The 19,232-nt window shown below is 38.2% G+C and overlaps 1 protein-coding gene across 1 annotated transcript in view; it reads left to right on the top strand.

Moving 5' to 3' along the window:
• The window catches only part of GATAD2A (GATA zinc finger domain containing 2A), a 218,302-nt gene that overhangs the window by 121,769 nt on the left and 77,301 nt on the right, over window positions 1-19,232 (top strand). Inside the window, 2 exon segments of the mRNA XM_078154032.1 lie at window positions 1,051-1,197; window positions 4,459-4,730. Of these exon segments, the coding sequence (XP_078010158.1) occupies window positions 1,195-1,197; window positions 4,459-4,730 (275 nt within the window). The 5' untranslated portion in view covers window positions 1,051-1,194.

The raw sequence follows: 19,232 nt of genomic DNA on the forward strand, positions 1-19,232 counted from the left end.
GTATGATAAGACATTTCCCCTATAAGTTTGCCTTCCCCTTACTCTTTATCTTATGTCTGTTTTATATGTTACCTCTCCCATTAGAATGTAAGCTTCTTGAGGGCAAAAATTGTTTTCATTTTTTCTTTGTATCTTCAGAGCTTAGTACACCTATCACATAGTGTTTTATAAATGATATGCCTTTGATGTGCCTTTGGACTAGCTGTCCCACTTGCTATTTAATACCCTTTTTCAATTTTATCTCTTAGACCTCTGTAGCATCCTCCTAGATTCAATTCAAGGACTACTTAAAGTCCTTCCTTATCCTATAGCTGCTAGTGTCCACTCTCTACCATTCACCTTGTTAGGTATAATATATATATGTATATATGAAATTTTTCATATTCTTCACATTGTCTTCTCTGATAAAATGTAAAACTCTTTTGATTGTAAGGATTGCTTGCTTTTTATCTGAATAAAATAGCATCTGGTGAAATGCCTGTCACTTACTGTTGATTGGTTGATTGATGGGTTGATTTCAAACAAAGTTTTAGGTTAGTTAATCCTAAAGAGAGAGATTCAGGGGTTCTTAGTATAAAAAAGTATTCCTGACTTATCATTTCCTTTTTTTTTTTTAACACCTTTATAAACCTGAAAGAATATTTGGGAGAGATGAGAGAAGCACATATCTAAAGAACTGTTTATGATATTAGTTTGGTTGCTGTGGATGAATAATCTCAGATTAAGAATTATAGACTACCTTTGGAGCTAAAACTGGAGTTTGGGAAGAGGAGTGAGAAGGAAGAGCAACACAGAGCTGATAAATGAAGAGACCCTTAGAAGGAGCTAGAGTTGTCCAAAATTCCTGGTTTACTAGAGCCTAACACTACTATTTTGATTAAACATTATTACTAGTGTAACAACCTAAACTCCAAGAATCAGGAAGCCTGCGTTTTGATCTGGACTCTGATTCCAGTTAGCTTTGTCATGTTGGAGAAGTCACAGCCATTGAATTTCAGAAATGAAAAGGACTTTAGAGATCACCTTCTTCAAAAACTTTATTTTTTACAGGTGAGGAAACTGAGGCACAAAGAAAGAGAATGCTTCAACAGAGACCATATATCTCGTTAATCACTGAGACAGACCGGAGCCCAGGTCTCCTGGCTTCCTTCCAATGGTGTTTCCATTATGATATGCTAACCTCTTAAGTATACCATGGTAACTTACTTTCCCATAAGTAGAATGTGGGGTCTAATGAATTAAGTTGTTGCACAAATTATATCCATTAAGAACCCTGTTGGATGTGTGAATTTTTGTGAGAATTTCAATTCTAGTGCTATTTTCCCCTCAAAATATTAAAAATAAAATTATGTATATATAAAAAAAGATTATTTCATGCTATATTTTTTCAGCTTGAAAATTGGCTTAATTTCTCAATTTTGCATCATTTTTGCAAAACCTTTTTTTCCTCAGAGGTATTCTGTATACTGATTTCTGAGTCTTTATGGATTCAGTTAATATATTTAAGATTGTCTCCAAAGTTTCTTCTAGCTCTATAATTCTGTGGTGCTAGGTACTGAATTGCCTTTTTAATCCAAAGAAACATTTTCTCTTTTTAGATTTGAATGATACAGTAACTTGTGTTTTCACCTTTAGTTTATTTTTAAAAAAAGATTGTGTCAGTGCTGAGTTTTATATGTATAATTGTCACTCCTCATTGGCTAGCCGCAGTGATAGAATCCTTCCTAGTTAACAGTACAGTTAAGCAAATTTGTCTGACTACATATGCCTCATTGCACATATGCCAAAAATCTCTTGCTTCTACAGAGAAGAGGGAGACATGATTCACAATTACTTCTGTGAAGTCATGACTTCTCACTATAATGATCAGGCCACAATAATTTGACTTCTGAATATATTTTTCCAAATTTTATATATATCTATATCTCTGTGTGTGTGTGTAGTATGTTCATATAGTCAGTGATGATAATTGATGGAAGTAGACATATCCATACACACACACACACACACACACACACACACACACACACACACACACACAGAGAGAGAATGTTCATATAGTCAGTGATAATAATTGATAGAAACAGACATATCCAAATATCAGCCCAGCCTTCTCTCTCCCATTTCTAATACTTTTTAAACTATATCTCACCAAAAATTTGTCTTTTTGATTCTCTTTGGAGTTAGTCCTGCAAAAGTGGAGTGTGTATGTATTTAACTGAAAGAGGGATGGTAGAACCAGTTCCCAAAGTAGAACCTGATTCTCATTTAGTTTCATATACAATGAGTTAATTTTTTATTTTGCTTCATTAGGTCCCTGAAAGTTCATATCATATGCAGTATGGTACCATTGTTCCTAGATAGTAGGAAGAAAATACTGGCTTGGGGGTCTGATGACCTGAGTTTGAAAGGCCTAACTCTGCTGTTTGACACTTTTTTGTTTTTGTTTTTTTATGGTAGCTGTTTGACTTTGGGCAAAGTCATAGAATCCTTGATTTGGAACTGGAAGGAATGTCCCCCATTAGAATCTATTGAGTGATCATTGTTGTTCCCCACCATTCCCCATTTTACAGATGAGCAAGCTGAGACACAGGCAAAGTCAATTTTTCAGGGCCTTTGTTTTCTGATGTATAAAATGATCAAGGTGGACAAGCTAACTGTAAATGGGACTCAGAAGTGAACCAGTTTGAATAGTAACTTTATGGTCATTTATTTTGTCATGTCATCATACAGTTCCTGGATAGAAGTCCACTGTTTATTATGAAAAGTGGTAGTCAAGATTGTGTTAGTAAAGCTATGATGGAGGCTCAGGAGCAGCAGTGGGAAGGTGGGTAAGGCTTATGGCAAAATTTAGAGGTAGGATGGAAAAAAGAAACCCAGTGGAACATGGTTTGTTTTTGTTTGTTTTTGGCTTAACTTCCCCCTGTTATTTTCTCCCTTTGAGTAAGCATCATATTTGGCCTTTATTTTAATTCACATTTGTCCACTTTAACTAGTTAATAAGGGAGCCCTGCATGCTGTAGAAATTGACTGCTGTTTTCCTAACTAGGAAAAGCTAAATTCAGTAAAGCTACGAAATTACGACCTTCTGGGTTCTGGATTACTGAAGTGGTGGCATAGAGTTTTCCTGTCAAGATAGCCCTTTTCTTGAAGTCATTCAGGTGACTGATAGGCTTTGTAGTTCTACTTTGATAAGTAAGACAGACTTTCAGTTCTTAATTCTCTATAGCTTGTGCTTTTAAGAGTTGTACTTTCTTAAATATCTATTCTAAATTAATAAAACAAAGACAAAAATAGTGAGATCCTTTTGCCACAGAAAGTCCAAAAGGCCAAAATAGTTAAAGTAGCCTCTCTTGGGAATTTTTAGTCAACTGCCCCTTTAAGAGCAGTGATGCTACCCTACCAGACTTGTGTTTTGGAATGCCAACAACAGTCTTGCAGACATACATTGCTGCTGCTGCTGCTGCTTGCTGCTGCTGCTGCTGCTGCTGCTGCTGCCACCCGCCGCTGCGGCCGCCACCGTGTCTCTGTGAGGGTTAACAACACTTCAGCTTGTTGTCTGGAACCGGTTCAGACTGGTTTTCTGGAAAGTGCTTTGTCTCTCAGACTGAATCCTGGGAAGGGTCATGTGGAGCCCAGTGATGTCATGGGATCAAAAACTGACTCAGCTTTTTTCATCTAGATATGTGTGTGATGCAGGTACAGGAAAGTGGCAGAGTGAAATGCCCAAACCTATCCAGCCTAAAAGTTTCAATGACTCTGGAATTGCAGGGGTTAAATATGATCCCAGAGGAGTTGAGCACTTCCTGTGCTCGGAATGGGCAAATGGGCCTCATTCATTAAAAGGGAGTAGAAAGTATCAACTTGAATATTATCACAATGGCAATAGCTTAGTTTCTTGTGGAATAGACTGGACAGAAATTCAGAAAGCTCTTTTCCTGCAAGATAAGGTAGTTCTTTTCCCCTTCACCTAAGATTCCTGATAACTGACAGGAAATGCAGGTGCTACAGACCCCACAAGCAGAAACTGCAGAGAAATTTAGGTCTAGGTTTCTTGTACTTTGACTTTGAGACTGGAATGCAGAGAGAAGGTCCCTTTTTTTTTTTTTTTTGGTAAGCAGCCAACTTTCATTTTTTATCTTTGAAGGTTTCTGGTTGTGCATTAGAGTGGTTTATAGTTCTACTCCCATACTTACTATTGCTTATCTATTTCTCTTTGCCATAATGATACAGGTGACTAGGAGCCATGGACAAAGTTTAGGAGAAAGACCCTTTTGGGGAAAGTGAGGGAATTTTACATGCTTCAGAGACTCCTTGTTTGGTTATAACAACCCTTGTCATCATTATGGCTGGAGGAAACATTCAAAAAGCAACTTCAAAGAAAGAAAAAATAAATAAGATACACACTTTATTTCAGAAAATTTTAAACTTGTCTTCTCCTCCCCCTTCTCTTACTAGAACTTCAGAATGACCGAGGAAGCATGCAGAACACGGAGTCAAAAGCGAGCACTTGAACGTGAGACAACCGTAAATGATGTGGATAGTAAAAAAATAAAGATGGAGAAAGGATTACTGGGATCAGACCACAAGACTGAAAGTGATTTGAAAATGAAGTCTGAGCCTGGAACAGCCAAGGTCCAAGGATTACTAAAAGGAGGGGAAGTTAAGGCAACTATTAAGGTGGAAGTACAGACAAGTGATGAGCCAGTGGATATGAGTACCTCAAAAAGGTAGGCAGCTTGGTCAAAGTGTGCCAGCTGAAATTTTGAATCTTAAGCACTGAGCTAACAAGATCTAGTACTTCTTATAGCTTTTTACCTTTCTGTTTAATGTCTTAAGCTCATCATTTTCTTAAAAATAAATTTTTGTCTTTTTTTTTTTACATCACCTACATATTCCAGTTTCTCTCCTATCTCTCCTTTCCAGAGAGCCCTCCCTTATAATAAAGAATTAAAAAGAGGAAGAAAAACAGTTTAGCAAAAGTAAATGACATTGAAAAAATTTCAGAGTTCTGTGTTTCATACTTCCTCATAGTTTGGGGATGAGGTGTACGGAACATTCCTTATTGTATCTCTTTTTGGGGGTAGGCACGATCATTTTAATTTTACGGCATTCAGATTCATTTGTTTTATTCTTTACATTTGCCGTTTTGTAGTCATTATATATATTGTTTTCCTGGTTCTGCTTATTCTACTTTGCATCAGTTCGTATAAATCTTCTCATGCTTCTCTATGTTAACTGCATTCATTGTTTCTTAAGCATAGTAATATCCTATTACATTCATATGCTGCAGTTTGTTTAGCCATTCCCTTATCAGTGGGCATATATTTTGTTTCCAGTTCTTTGCTATTACCCCCAAAAATAATGCTGTAAGTATTTTGATGTATATGCAGCCTTTCTTTTTCTTATTGGAATTCCTTTTGGGCATGTGCCTAGCAATGGAATCCCTTGAGTTCAAAGATTTGGCTATTTAACTTTCTTCAAGTAATTCTTACTTTCCGAAATGGTTGGATCAATCCACAGCTTCACCAACAGTAAAGTAGTATGCTTGTCCTTTTCAAACCCCTCTGACGTTTCCTCTTCCCCCCCTTTTTTCGTCTTTGCCAGTTTTCTGGTGTTGACTTGAAACCTTTGAGCTGTTTTGATTTTTGCTTCTCTTAATAGTTTGTTATTCTTCTTTGAGAATTGTTCATGTACTTTGACCTCTTCTTTATTGATACTGGCCTTTGGTCTTATTTTCTTTTATTTGCCTATATATTTTTTATATCAGACCCTTGTTAGAGATATTTGATACAGGTTTTCTCCCCAAATGAATGTGATATAAAAGCAAAAGACATGAATTAAAGTTGTTTTTAAAGTGTGATGGCAGTAATTTGCAGAGATTTTTGCCATGTTTGTCTTCCTTCAAAAGTCAAGTGAAAGTTGCATGTATATAAAATGTAACTTGGGCTCCTCTCTGGTGAAGAATATGAAAGGGTTTGAGAAATACCACTCTTTGAGCTCTCAGAAAAAAGAAATGTTATTTGAAAGAACTTAACTCAATGAAAATGGCAATACCACCTAAATAATTTACAAGTTTAGCACTATGCCAATGGGATACTTTATAGAGTCAGAAAAAATAATGGCAAATTTTATTTTGAGTAACAAAAACATCTAGAATATCAAGGGAAACAGTGACAAAAGTAGTAATGAAGAATTATGTTTCTAGACCTCTACTTGAAAACTGTTATTTTAAAGTAGTAATTATCAAAACTATTTATTACTGGAAAAAAATAGGGAAAAAAAAGATCAATGGAAGAGTCCAGTAAAAAAATATTAAGCACCCGTTATATGTCAGGCACTGTGCTAAGCACTTTGGGTACACATATGAAAAAAAGATAGTCATTATTTTTTCCCCCAACCTTCCCCACTTCAAACTTCCCAATTATTGTCAAAGGCAACATCACCATTCTAGGCTCCTAGACTCACACTCTAGGTATCATTCTCAAATTTTCATTTTCTCTTATTCCACATATCCAATCTGTTGCCAAGGCTTATCAGTTTCACCTTTGCAGCATCTCTCAGCTGGGCCATCTCCAGATGTCCTGATTTATATCTGGCCACTGGACCCAGAAGGCTCTGGAGAAGAAAGTGAGGCTGATGACTTTGCACAGCCCTCCCTCTCACTTAAATCCAGTTCACTTGAAAGTCATGGCATCATCTTTTTGATGTCATGGTCCTCTTCGAAAATGAAGGACAAATCATGGAGCATCTCTCAACTGTACTCCTTCTCTTTTCTAATACTGCCACCACCTCGGTGTAGGCCCTCATCACTTCACTTCTGGACTATTGCAGAACACTTTTGGCAAATCTGCCTGCCTAAAATTTCTCTCCCCTCCAATTCATCCCCCATTCAGCCACCAAAGTGATTTTCCTGAAGTGCAGGTCCAGCCTACACTACTGTCCAACTGCTATCACCCCTTCCCACTTGCCCCCATTCAATAAATTGACTCCCTGTCACCTCAGTGATTAAATATAATATTCTCTGTTTGGTATTCAAAACTCTTCATAACCTAGCCTGCCCTGTGCGTGCGCCCCCCCTTTTGAAGTCTCACATCTTACTCCTTACCATAGACTCTTTGATCCATTGACACTGGTGGCCTTGCTGTTCCTTGAACAAGACATTCCATCTTTTGGCCCTGGACATCTTCTCTGGCTGTCCCCCCATACCTGGAATTCTCTCCTTCCTCAACTTCATTTCTGGCTTTCTCTGTTCCCTTCAAGTCCTAACTAAAATCTGACCCTACAGAAAAACTTTCACCTCTTCTAATTCTAGTGCCTTTCCTCCCAATTATTTCCTGTTTTGCCTATGCGGCTTGTTTATACATATTTGTTAACTTGTTGTCTTCCTCATTGGATTATGAGCTCCTTTAGGACAAGGACTGTTTTTGTTTGTTTTTTGCCTCTTTTTTATCCTTTGTATACTTGCCTTAACACAGTGCTTGGCACATAATAGATACTTAATAAATGTTTATTGATTGGTGGTAATTTGAAGAGAGAAGGTGCTTTATCAGCTGGTGAATTAAGGAAGTCCAATGGGAGAGGTGGTACCTTGAACTGAATCTTGAAGGTGTTGATTCTAAAAGACAGAAATGAGAAGGGAGTACCTTCTATGCATGCAGAACAATTTCTGCAAATGTAGTGGTCACGATTTGGCAGGAATATATAGTGTGTGAAAATAAGTTTGGAAAGGTGGATTGCCTTCGAATGTGGAAGGGCTTAAATTCTAGGTTGAGTTTATATTCTTTTCCAGAGGCACTGGGGAGCTATGAAACAGAAGAATAGCGTGCTTGCTTCTGTGCCTTATCCTTCGGGCACCTGTGAATGATGAATTGAAGATGGCTAAGACTAAAGGGAGTTTTATTACATTAGTTTTTACGTTAATTGAGGTAAGAGGTGATCAGAGCTTGAACTAGGATGGTGATCATGTGAATGCAGAAAAGGAAACAGTCATGAGAGATACAGTGGAGGTAGAACTAACAAAATGACAATGATTAGATAGATATGTGGTTGACTGGAGAGGGAAACATTGAATGACTCTAGGTTGTGAATCTAGGTAAATAGGAATATGCTATAGTGAACTCATCAGAATAAGAAAGTTTTGCAGTGGGACTGTTTTAGGGGAAAAGATGATGAGTTACAATTGGTACATGTTGAGCTTAAGATGGTAATGACACATCCTGATGGAAATGTCCAGCAAGCAGTTGACGATGCAAGAATGGAGTATAGGAGCTGTCTGTATATAGATTTTAGACTCCTTTAGCAGCGTTTATAATTAAATCCATGGCAGTTGATGAAATAGCAAGGGATAGAATGTGTATAGGGAAAAGAGGATCTGAAGAAATCCAGGTTTGAGATTGGCAGTGGACCAGAAAAGGCTTTTAAAAAAGTAGTCAGATACGTAGGTTAGCCAGGAGAATATAGTATTATAAAAGTCAAAAATTTAGAGTGCCTTTCAATAGACAGTAATCAACAGTACCGTGTCTTTCTCAACACTGCTTACCAACTCCAGCGTGGGGTGTTGAGCTCCTGCATGGTGAGAATTTTTCATAACCAGACTTTCTCCAGTGTCCTGTCCCTGTTTTTTTTTTTTCTTGCTTTGAAGGTAGCTAAGAACATTCATTCTAGGCCAGGAGTGGGGAACCTGCTGCCTGTACTAGGCTTTAAGCTTCTGATACCATTCTTATATGGGACCTTGCTGGTTACCTACCCTTGTTTCTGTTGTAGCCACATCTGTCTTTTTAGAGAGTGTCTCCTTTTCCTTCGTGGTTGAAGTCATTTGTGTATTAGAATTGTATTCTTGCGGGGGGGGGGGGGCTCCTAGGCAATGGGGTTAAGTGTCTTGTCAGTGTCACACATCTAGTAAGTGTTATGTGTCTGAGTCTGGATCTGAACTCAGGTCCTCCTGAATCCAGGGCCAGTGCTCTATCCACTGTGCCATCTAGCTGCCCCCTAGAATTGTGTTCTTGAGAGCATAATTTCTTTGAGCAAACTTTCCCTGTAGACTCATAGGTCATGGAAGTCTGGCTATCTTTTTTTCTGAACTCTTTGAAATCTACCCTCCCAAACGACATATAAGACCTTGCCCAAATTCTCTTCCTCATATTTCAGTAACTCTGATTCTGATTACTTTCTCCTCCCACTTAAATAATTTCTACCTTACTACTCTTACTGATCAGAATCAGGTTCAGAATAACATTTACTTTGGTTACTTTCTATGCCTTTTAAAAAATTTAATCTTTTCTATTAACAAACATCTGCAATCTCTCCAACTACAAAAATTTCCTTCCCTCACCCTGAAAAAAGAAAAAGAGAATAACAAAACCTTTGCAACAAATATACAATTAAAGCATTTCTACATTGGCCATGTCCATAAAAGTTTCTCACTGTGCATGTCTCTACCATCACCATCACCCCTGTCAGGAGGTAGGCAGCATTTTAAATTCTTCTGGAATCAGAGTTGAAATTCTGGGATCAGAAGTCTTTTAAAATTGTTAATTTTTACAATATTGTTGTTATAGTCTAAGTTGTTCTCCTGGTTCTGCTCACCTCACTGCATCAATTCACAGTGAGGCTCAAATGATGTTTTCCCCTTCCTCATTTATCTGTAGTCTTCTACTTGTACTGTGATTATATGGGATAATAAGTAATCCCTGGTCCATTCTCCTTTTCTTCCCTAGTATCATCTTCCTCTCCCCCCTTTCCTTTCTTCTTATAATAAAACATTAAAAAATAAAAATAAAGAAGGGCCTCCAGGCCCTCTGTCCCCTTCTAACATCATAATTCTTAGGGAATGTTTTTCTGTCATTTCCCTACCTCCACTCCCCACCCCACCCCAGCCTCATTAGAATGCAGATATGAAGTCTTTTCTGATTACTTTCTTATATTTACCTTTTTATATTTCTGTTGACTCCTCTATGTTTGTATTTCAAAGTTTCTACTCAGTTCTGTTGTTTTGGCTTTGGTTTTTTGGTTTGGTTTGGTTTTGCCCTGTAGTTTAGTCTTGCTGGAAGATATTCTTGGTTGTAAGTCCTTATCTTTTGAAATATTGTATTCCATGTTATCAAGTGTTTTGTAGTGGTAGCTGCTAAATCTTGTGTGATTCTAACGTGATTCCTTGGTATCTAAATTCTTTCTGGAAGCTTGCACTATTTTTTTTTTTAACATAGAAGATTTGGATTTTGGCTCTGATATTGCTAGTAGTCTTCATTTAGGGTTTTGTTTTGTTTTGTTTTTTCCCCAGGAACTAGATTCTTTCTGTTTGCACTTTGCTCTGTAGTTCTAAGAGATCTGAGCAGTTTTTCATAATCTTTTGAAATAGGATGTATAGGCCCTTTGAGGGATTATGGTTTTGATGTAATCCTGTGATTATTAAATTATCTCTGTTTTCCAGGTTAGTTGTTTGTTATATATATCCTAATAATTTCCTCTGTTTTTTCCATTTTTGACTTTGTTTTAGCAGTCTTGTTGTTTCACATCATCGTTAACTTATGTTTTGTACTATTTTAATTTTCAAGCAGTCTTTTACTTGTGTAAGCTTTAGTACCTGTTGTTCCAAATTGTTAATTCTCTCATTTCTTTACCAGTTCCTTCTGCTATCTCTGTCATTTATGATACCATTTTTTAAACTTTTTAACTCTTGCATCATTTCTTCTACAAATTTTAACTGACACGCTGAGCTTTTCTTTGAGGCTTTACTTGTAAGAGTTTGAGAGTTACTCTCTTCTGGGTTTTGACTTGGGCATCCTTGGTCTCATTTATTGTTTTTTATTTATTTGTTTAGTCATTTTTCTAACGATCTGCTCTAGGCAACCTAGAATTCTTAACTTAGCTAGGGGTGCTTTCAGGACTGAATCTGTGATTCTAGCCCTTCCCAGAGAACTCCTCTGAGCTACTTTCCTGGGCCAGAGATAGCGTCCTCTGTAAGCTCTGGGTGACTCTATGCTAGGGGTTTGGGGCAATGGGTTTATGTTCCAGACCCTAAGCTGTTGGCCTGGACCAAGCTCTGGGAATTTGCATCCTAGCTACTGAGACCTGAGAGGCTTGGGCCTAGGGCTGAATGGTCAACTGTGAGCATTCTTATGCTGCTGGCCTAGGTCCGGATTCTGAGTGCTCTGCCTACTTCTTTTACATAGTTCCTGACCTGGTTACTTGCTTATAAATAGAATCTATGATTTCCTACTGGAAAGATGATCCACTATAGTTTTCCCCTCTACTTCTTATTCACTACTCAGTCTAGCATTTTTCTTAGATCGTTGTTAAAAATAGTTGTATCTCTGCCTTCTTAAGAATGAATTTGGGGGGGGGGCAGCTAGGTGGCGTAGTGGATAGAGCACCGGCCCTGAAGTCAGGAGGACCTGAGTTCAAATTCGGCCTCAGACCAAACACTTCACACTTAACTAGCTGTGTTACCCTAGGCAAGTCACTTAACCCCAATTGCCTAAAAAACAAACAAAAAAAACCAAACCAAGAATGAATTTAAGAGTTAGATGAGTAAAAAATAATTCTCAGAAATATAGCAATCAACAAGCATTTTTTAATCATCTACTGTGTACTAGACCAGCTTAAACTGTGGGTTGTAACCCCACATGGGTCTGAAGGGGTTGTGAGTGGAAAAAAGTTTTAAGAAGCCCTGTACTAGGTTCTAGGGGTACCAAGTGAGACATAAAAGAGTCCTTACCTTCAAGGAGCTTACATTCTCCTGAGGGGAGGGAAACAGAATGGGACGGGACTACATATTGATGTGTATTTTCACCAAAAGCATAAAAGGTTGTTTTGAAAGGAAAGGAGCTAGTATTTGGGAAAATCAGCAAAGACTTCATGTTTTATTAATCAATAGGATACTCACATGGATCTATGACCTCATCATCTGTTTGACATCTCCTGACATCTCCCCCCAACTCCCAGGGATGCAGATTGATATCTATCCATGCCTGTTTATCCTATGTGACTCTTATTTATGACTTTCTTCCCTTAAGTTTCCAGGTTGGGGGGTGGGGGGGAAGTATCTATATTATGTGCATGAGACCATACTCTTTTTTTTTCCTGACATTGAAAGGATATTAAAAAATACTAGTTCTCTGCTTGTTATCCCTCATTCTTGCTATGTGACAAGCCCATCTTTTCTTCTTATCATACATTTCACTGATGACATTTTTTTACTTGAAGTAAAAGGAAGTTCTTAAAGTTCCTTATTGGTTATATGTCACAGCCTGCTTATACCTAGCATGTACCTTTTTGGTGCCTTCTGTGTGATATTTGCAGTTTTCGGAGACTTGTGTTCCATGACTTGCTACATAAAGCACCTCCTCTATCGAAACTCTTTGCCTTTGTTTCTGGGAGACGTTTGGGATCATTAAGCAAGTTCTGCAATTTATTAAAAGCAATCTACTTCTTTTCTCCTTCCTGCTGTTCAGCCTTGGGCCCAATTCATTATCTATCTACACTGTCTGTCTCAGATATGTAATACATACTATTAATGACCTTATTAGCTCCCTGTTTCAATTATCTTTACCCTATTTTCCTGGATTTATAAATTCAACCCTATATTCTCTCCTGAGCTGCAGTCCAACATCACCAACTGCCTATTTTGAATTGTTTGGGCCTAGGAGCCTCAAACTCAGTATGTCCCAAACAGATCTCATTATCTTTCCCCTTATGTTAATTCCTCCTCCAAATTACTCGTTTCTGTCAAGAGTGCCACTGTTTTCCCATACACCCAGGTTCACTACATCTATATCATGCCTGGCTCCTCACTCTCCTCATGCCGTATATCTGATCACTTAAGAAATTTTACTGACTCCATCATTACAGCATCTCTGAAATATAATCCTTTCTCTCTACTCGTGGAGCCACCACCCTAGAGTAGGTACTCATTACCTCTGACCTGTACTATTGCACTAATCTCCAAATTGGTTTCCCTGCCTTAAGTTTCTCCCCATTCTAATCTATCCTTTATGTAACTCCCTTTCACTTTTTTTTTTGTTTGTTTGTTTGGTTTGGTTTGGGGTTTTTTTGGTTAGGCAGTTGGGATTAAGTGATTTGCCCAGAGTTACACAGCTAGTAAGTGTTATGTGTCTGAGGCCACATTTGAACTCAGGTCTTCCTAACTCCATGGCCAGTGCTCTGTCCACTGCACTGCTTAGCTTCCCCTTTTTCATTTATTTTTAACATTCTTTTTTTTTATTTTGTTTCTACATTCTCTACCTCCCCCACCCATTGAGAAGGCAAGAAATCATACATGTGAAGTCATGTAAAAAACATTTCTATGTTAATGTTACAAAATAAAATAAAAGGCAAGAAGTGTAAAGAAAACAGAAGAAAATTATTCTTCAATCTACACTCTCTGAAGGTGGCTAGCATTTTTTATGGGTCCTTTGGAATAATCTTGTATCCTATTGATCAGAGTAGCTAAGTCTTTCACATCTGATCATTGTTACAGTTATGCTGTTTCTGTGTACGATGTTCTGGTTCCTCTTCCTTCACTTTGCATTAGTTTATATAAGTTTAACCAGGTTTTTCTAAAATCCCTTGTCATTTCTGATAGCACAGTTTATTCAGCCATTCCCCAATTGATGGGCATGCCCTCAATTTCCACACAACTGCCAAAGTGATATTCCTAAAATGCAGGTTTGATTTCTCCAAATTCGATTTCTCCAGAAGCTCCAGTGGCATCCTTGTTGTTCCTGTTGTTGTTCACTTGTTTCAGTTGTGTCTGACTCTTCCTGACTCTATATTAGGTATTCTTGGCAAAGATACTGGAGTGGTTTGCCATTTCCTTCTCCAACTCATTTTACAGATGAGGTAAATAGGATTAAGTGACTTACCCAGGATTACACAGCTAGTAAGTGTCTGAGGCCAGATTTGAACTCAGGAAGATGAATCTTCCCAACTCCAGGCCCAGGACTTTGTCCATTTCACTGCCTAGATGCCCAGTGGCTCTGTGTGTGTGTGTGTGTGTGTGTGTGTGTGTGTGTGTGTGTGTGTGTGTGTGTGTGTGTTTTACAGTTATGGAGAAACATGGAATTTTAAAGCCCTTTACAAACTGATTCCAGACTATCTTTCTGTACTTATTATGCATTATTCCCCTTTATGTACTCTGCAGTCCAATCAAACTAGCCTTTTTAGCCCTGATGTAAGAGCAGTTTGTAAGTGGCCCTTCCACATGGCAGCACACTATGTATTTACTTTCTAGGGAGTTGTGTTTCTGAGAGGCAGTGTGGCGTAGTGCATAGGACCCTGAACTTGCAGTCAGGAAAACTTGGATTCAAATCCCACTTCAAATATGCTTTCTAGCTGAATTACCCAAAATAAGTCACTTAACCTCTCTCTGCTTTAATTTCCTCATCTTAAAATGAGGCAGTTGGTCTTCTTGGCTTTCAAGGCTCTTTCTACCTCCAAGTTCATGATCAGTGCCTTTAAACCTATCTTGCAGGTGATAAGAACTTGGCCTGGTGAACTATAGTTGACAAATCTAGAATCTAATAATTTGCACTTTTGTTTTATGGCGTATACTTCATTGTAATGTCATAATAAATGATATATTAAATCAATAAGCATTTATAAACCATCTACTTATGTGCTAGGCATTGTGCTAAGCTCTGGGGGTACAAATATGAAAAAAGCAAGACAATCCCTAACCTCAAGGAGCTTATAATCTAATGGGGGAAGACAACACAAAAAAAAAGAAGCTGAAAAGCTGGGGTGAGAAGGGGAGGAGACGGTGGAAGTCTGAGACATCCCATAGTAGTGCAGCAAGGTGAGACATGAAGAAATGTCTGTTCTGGGCTCCCTCCTTAAATGATGATTTTGGAGTTCATGGCACTACCCTCCAATCAGAGAGGCAGAGTGTAGTAATGAGGTTGAGTACCAACGCAAGATGACATCTTATAGGATGTAGAGATAATCCCAATAATGAGCTTCCTAGAGCATGGAGAAGCAGTCATTCAAGGTATGGAGGATAGGTAGTGAAATAGAGTACCTTATACAAGGAATGGCAAGGAGACCAGAGTCACTGGATTGTAGAGTATTTGGATCATGTGCCATGGATTATGAAGCACTGGGACTTTACAAAGAAAGGTAAATAGGAAGACATTGCTTTAATGTTTATTCTGCTTCTATGGTCTTTGACCTGTGTGTTATATTCTGTATGCTGTTGTATGTTTGTGTTGCTCTATTCCACAGTACAAGTCTGGGGGATCAGTTTTACTGCCCCTGAAGGAATAATGTTTTAGCTAAGGAGAAAATGAGATGTATCGAACAAGATGAATTCTTATGTCTTTTCCAATTTTAAGTTTGTAATGTTCTAAGATTCCTTTCAACTCCAATATTCTGCTCCAACATTCTATGTTCTACAAAATGCTGCAGTGTGTAACTAGCACCCCCAATGGATTTAATATCTGAAGAGGCTTCCACAGCCTCTATTTTCTGACTTCCTTCTCCTTTCCTTATATCTTCTTTGGACTTTAGCCACTAGGGGGTGATGTAATCCCACTGTCTTGAATCAGATTTATTCTTAGAAAGAAGTGCAGAAGTAAATAGCAAGTTTATGTATTTTAACTGTAAAGTGATCATAATTAAGTATATTAAGAGGAAGATGTTGGTAAACTTTTAAATATTAGAGCTATTGTGATACAGCTATTGATGCTTCAATGAGTGATTGTACCTGGCTTTTGTGTGTCTCTCTCTACTATAGATTTTTAGGCCTTTAGTGAAAAGCACATATTTCGACAGTTCTGTCCTTTCATCTCTGTTCTTTTTGGGTATAGTGAGGCAAAGATTCTGGTTATGATTAGAGTTAAGAGACCATGGAACACAAAACTTGGAAAGTCAGAGCTGGAAGGGATTTAAAGAACTTTTAGTCCAAACTCCTTGCCCTGTTAATCAAAGACCTTGTATAATCTAGTCATAACCTATTGTACTTACTCCCATAATTCTAGCCTCTGATGGTTTAAGTCAACTCAGCTTCCAGTTTCTCGTAGAAACTTTGCCCTAACTGTCCCAAACCTCATTCCTTCTTTAACTCCTCTAGTATTATTCACTCATTGGACATTTAGCACAGGCTCCCTTATTTTGCACTTTATATTTATGCATCTACCCTATGTTAGTGTCAATATAGTGAGAGAAATGACCTCATGCTCTCCCTGTTTGTATACCTTCCTTAATATGTGCTTGACACTGGAATAACACTAAATGCAAAAGCAAAAAATAAACTGCAGTGGATACATCTGGTATTTGGTGGCAGAAATATGTTCTAGTAGCATTCACTGACAAGGTAAATAAGGACTAACTTCAACAGACCAGTACTATATTTATTCACTCACCTTCACCTAATATCTTTTGGAAAGATGGTATGACTAAGTAGAGTGTTGGAATTGAAATCAGGAGGGCCTGGGTTTGACTTCTGCCTCTGACACTTATTAGTCAAGGGACTTTTGGCAAGTCACTCTTGCCCAAATGTTGATTTTAGTGTATTTTAACTGTGTATTTAAGTATTTACTATAGAAAATGGGGGTAGTAATAGTAAACAGTCAACAAGCATTATTAATTTCAGCAAATCAACAAGCATTTTTAAGCATCTAATGTGTTGCTGACTCTGTGTTAAGCTCTGGAATACAAAGAAAGACAGTACTTACCCTCAAGAAGTTTACCATCTAATGGAGAAACAACAGGCAAAAACTGTGTAAACAGGAAATGAACAGGATTAATTTGACATAATGTTGTGTGGGATGCCACTCACATTAAAAAACAAAACACAGAGGTATCCAAGGAGAAACAGAAAGTTAATTTATTATTTCAAATCTTGAGATTTGGGTGTCCCTCCACCACTATGTTCTGATGAGGGGAGACAAAGACACAGAAGCAGAAAGCCAGGTTAAATAGCCCTAATGGGCAAATCCCCCCTCCCATCAACTGTCCATTATTCGAAATTCTACCATAGAACAAAGGAAATAGTATACATCTCTATATTTCTCAGTTTGCTGAGATAATGTCAAAGAAGCAATTAAAAATGTGCAATCAAGCTAGACATTAGCCAGGTCACCATGACAGAAATATAGCTTACAAATGTAACAACTAAACAGACTTTAACTACTGATACATGTTGTACTGTGGAGCCAGGCCACCATGGCAGAAAGATAGTTTACAAATGAAACAGCTAAGTGGGAGGTTTCAGACTTTAGCTACTGATATGGCACTACAAAAAGGAACTTACGGAAATCTATACTTAACCCTATCCTACCTCCACTTATTACCAGATTTAGGATAGTCTCATCCCAAACTTTAGTTACACTGAGAAGTCTTCCCTGGGACATTCCATTCAATATCAAAAGGAAGGCATTAGTTTTAAGAGATCAGCAAAGGGTTCTTGTCGAAGGTGGGATTTTCATTGAGACTTGAAGAAAGCCAGGAGGTAGAGGTGAGGAAGGAAAGCATTCTAAGTATGGGGGAGAGGCAGTGAAAATGCATTGTTTGGAGATGGAATGTCTTGCTCAAGGAACTGCAAGGAGACCAGAGTCACTGGATTGTAAAGTATGTGGATTAAGCTTTTACTATGAGGCAAGCATTATGCTAAGCACTAGGAATACAAAGAAAGGCAAAAACACAATCCTGCCTTCAAGGAGTTCATATTCTGATGTGATATTAAACAGCAACTATGTTCCAGGCACTGTGCTAATAAGCATTTAATAGATGTAGTATTTGATCCTCACGACAGTTCTGGGAGATAGGTGCTATTATGATCCTCATTTTACAGTTAGGGACAGGTTAAGGGACTTGCTGAGGATCACACACTTTGTAAATGTCTGAGGCCAGATGTGAACTCAGGTATTCCTGGCAAGATAAATGAAATAGAAGTTAATTTCAGAGGGAAGATAATAGTATGAGGAGAGGGAGGAGTGGGAAAGGCTGTATTAGAAGACTAAAAAGGCAGTAGCAGGCCAGGTGGTTAAAGGCTTTAAATGTTCAACAAAAATATCTTAATTTGTTATTGGTAGTAATAAAGAGCCACTGGGATTTATAAAATAGAAAGTTGGGATCATCAAACCACTTTAGGAAGGTCACGTTGGCAGCTGAGTAGAGAACTGATTGGAGTGGGAGAGTGTTGAGGCTGGGAGAATAACCAGCTGGCTGTTGTAATAATCCACAAGTGAGGTGTTGAGGGATCTGCATCAAGGTGACAGCTGTATGAATAAAGAGAAGGAAATGTACAAGAGAGAGGTTTTGAAGGTAAAGCCTATAGGACTTGACAAGAGATTGGATATGTGAGGTTAGTGTTAGTAAGGAGATGAGTATGACACCAGATTTGAGAGGCTGAATGACTGGAAAGGGCAGTGGTCCCCTGGACAGTAATAGAGGAGTTGGGAAGAGGGAAGCATTTGGGATGAAGATAATCTGTTCTCTTATGGATATGTTGAATTTTAGTGTATCAGAGGTAATTGGTGATATAAGTTTGGAGTTTAGGAGAGAGATTAGGGCTAGATATTTAGATCTAGGAATCTGCCTGAAGATGATAATTGAACTGATAGCAGTGATGAGATCAACAAGTGATATTATGGATGGAGAAGAGAGTCCCAAGATGGACACTTGAGGGAAACCTATGTGAGAGGGCATGACTTCGAGGATGATCAGCAAAAGAGACAAAGATGGTAGTGATTATATGTTTAGGAGAAGAACTAGAAGACAGCAGTCTCATGAAAACCTAGAAAGGAGGGAATATCAGAAGGGGATGATCAACAGTGTCAAAGGCTGCAGAAAGTTCAAAAAGGATTTAGATTGAGAAAAAGGCCATTAGATTTGTTAACATGAGAGGTAGAGATACTGAGAGAATGTGTCTTGGTGATTATGAGGTAAGGAGGAGGGGGAGAAGAAGGAGCTTTCAACAAATGGCTTCAGTTTTTCCAGTGAATTATGAGTCCAGGTACTTACCTAAGATGGGGAGTAGGGGAAGGGAATAAGCATTTTTACATAATACCTACTATCTAGAGGCTGAACACTTCCATAGTGTTTTCAACAGATTGTCATCAATCAATGCTGAAGCCATCAACCTCAGGTTGAAGTCAATCCCCCTCTAGCCAGATTTCCAACTGAATAAGAGATTTTGAATGTCATTTGACCCTTTTCCTGTAGCAAAGTACCTGGTGCTGATTCTATTCCAGCTGAGATTTACAAGGTAGTGGTGGTGGTGGGGTGTCCAT

The sequence above is a fragment of the Phascolarctos cinereus genome, unplaced genomic scaffold, assembly GCF_003287225.1.
Source record: "Phascolarctos cinereus isolate Bilbo 61053 unplaced genomic scaffold, phaCin_HiC Scaffold_4;HRSCAF=312, whole genome shotgun sequence".
Taxonomy (NCBI): domain Eukaryota; kingdom Metazoa; phylum Chordata; class Mammalia; order Diprotodontia; family Phascolarctidae; genus Phascolarctos; species Phascolarctos cinereus.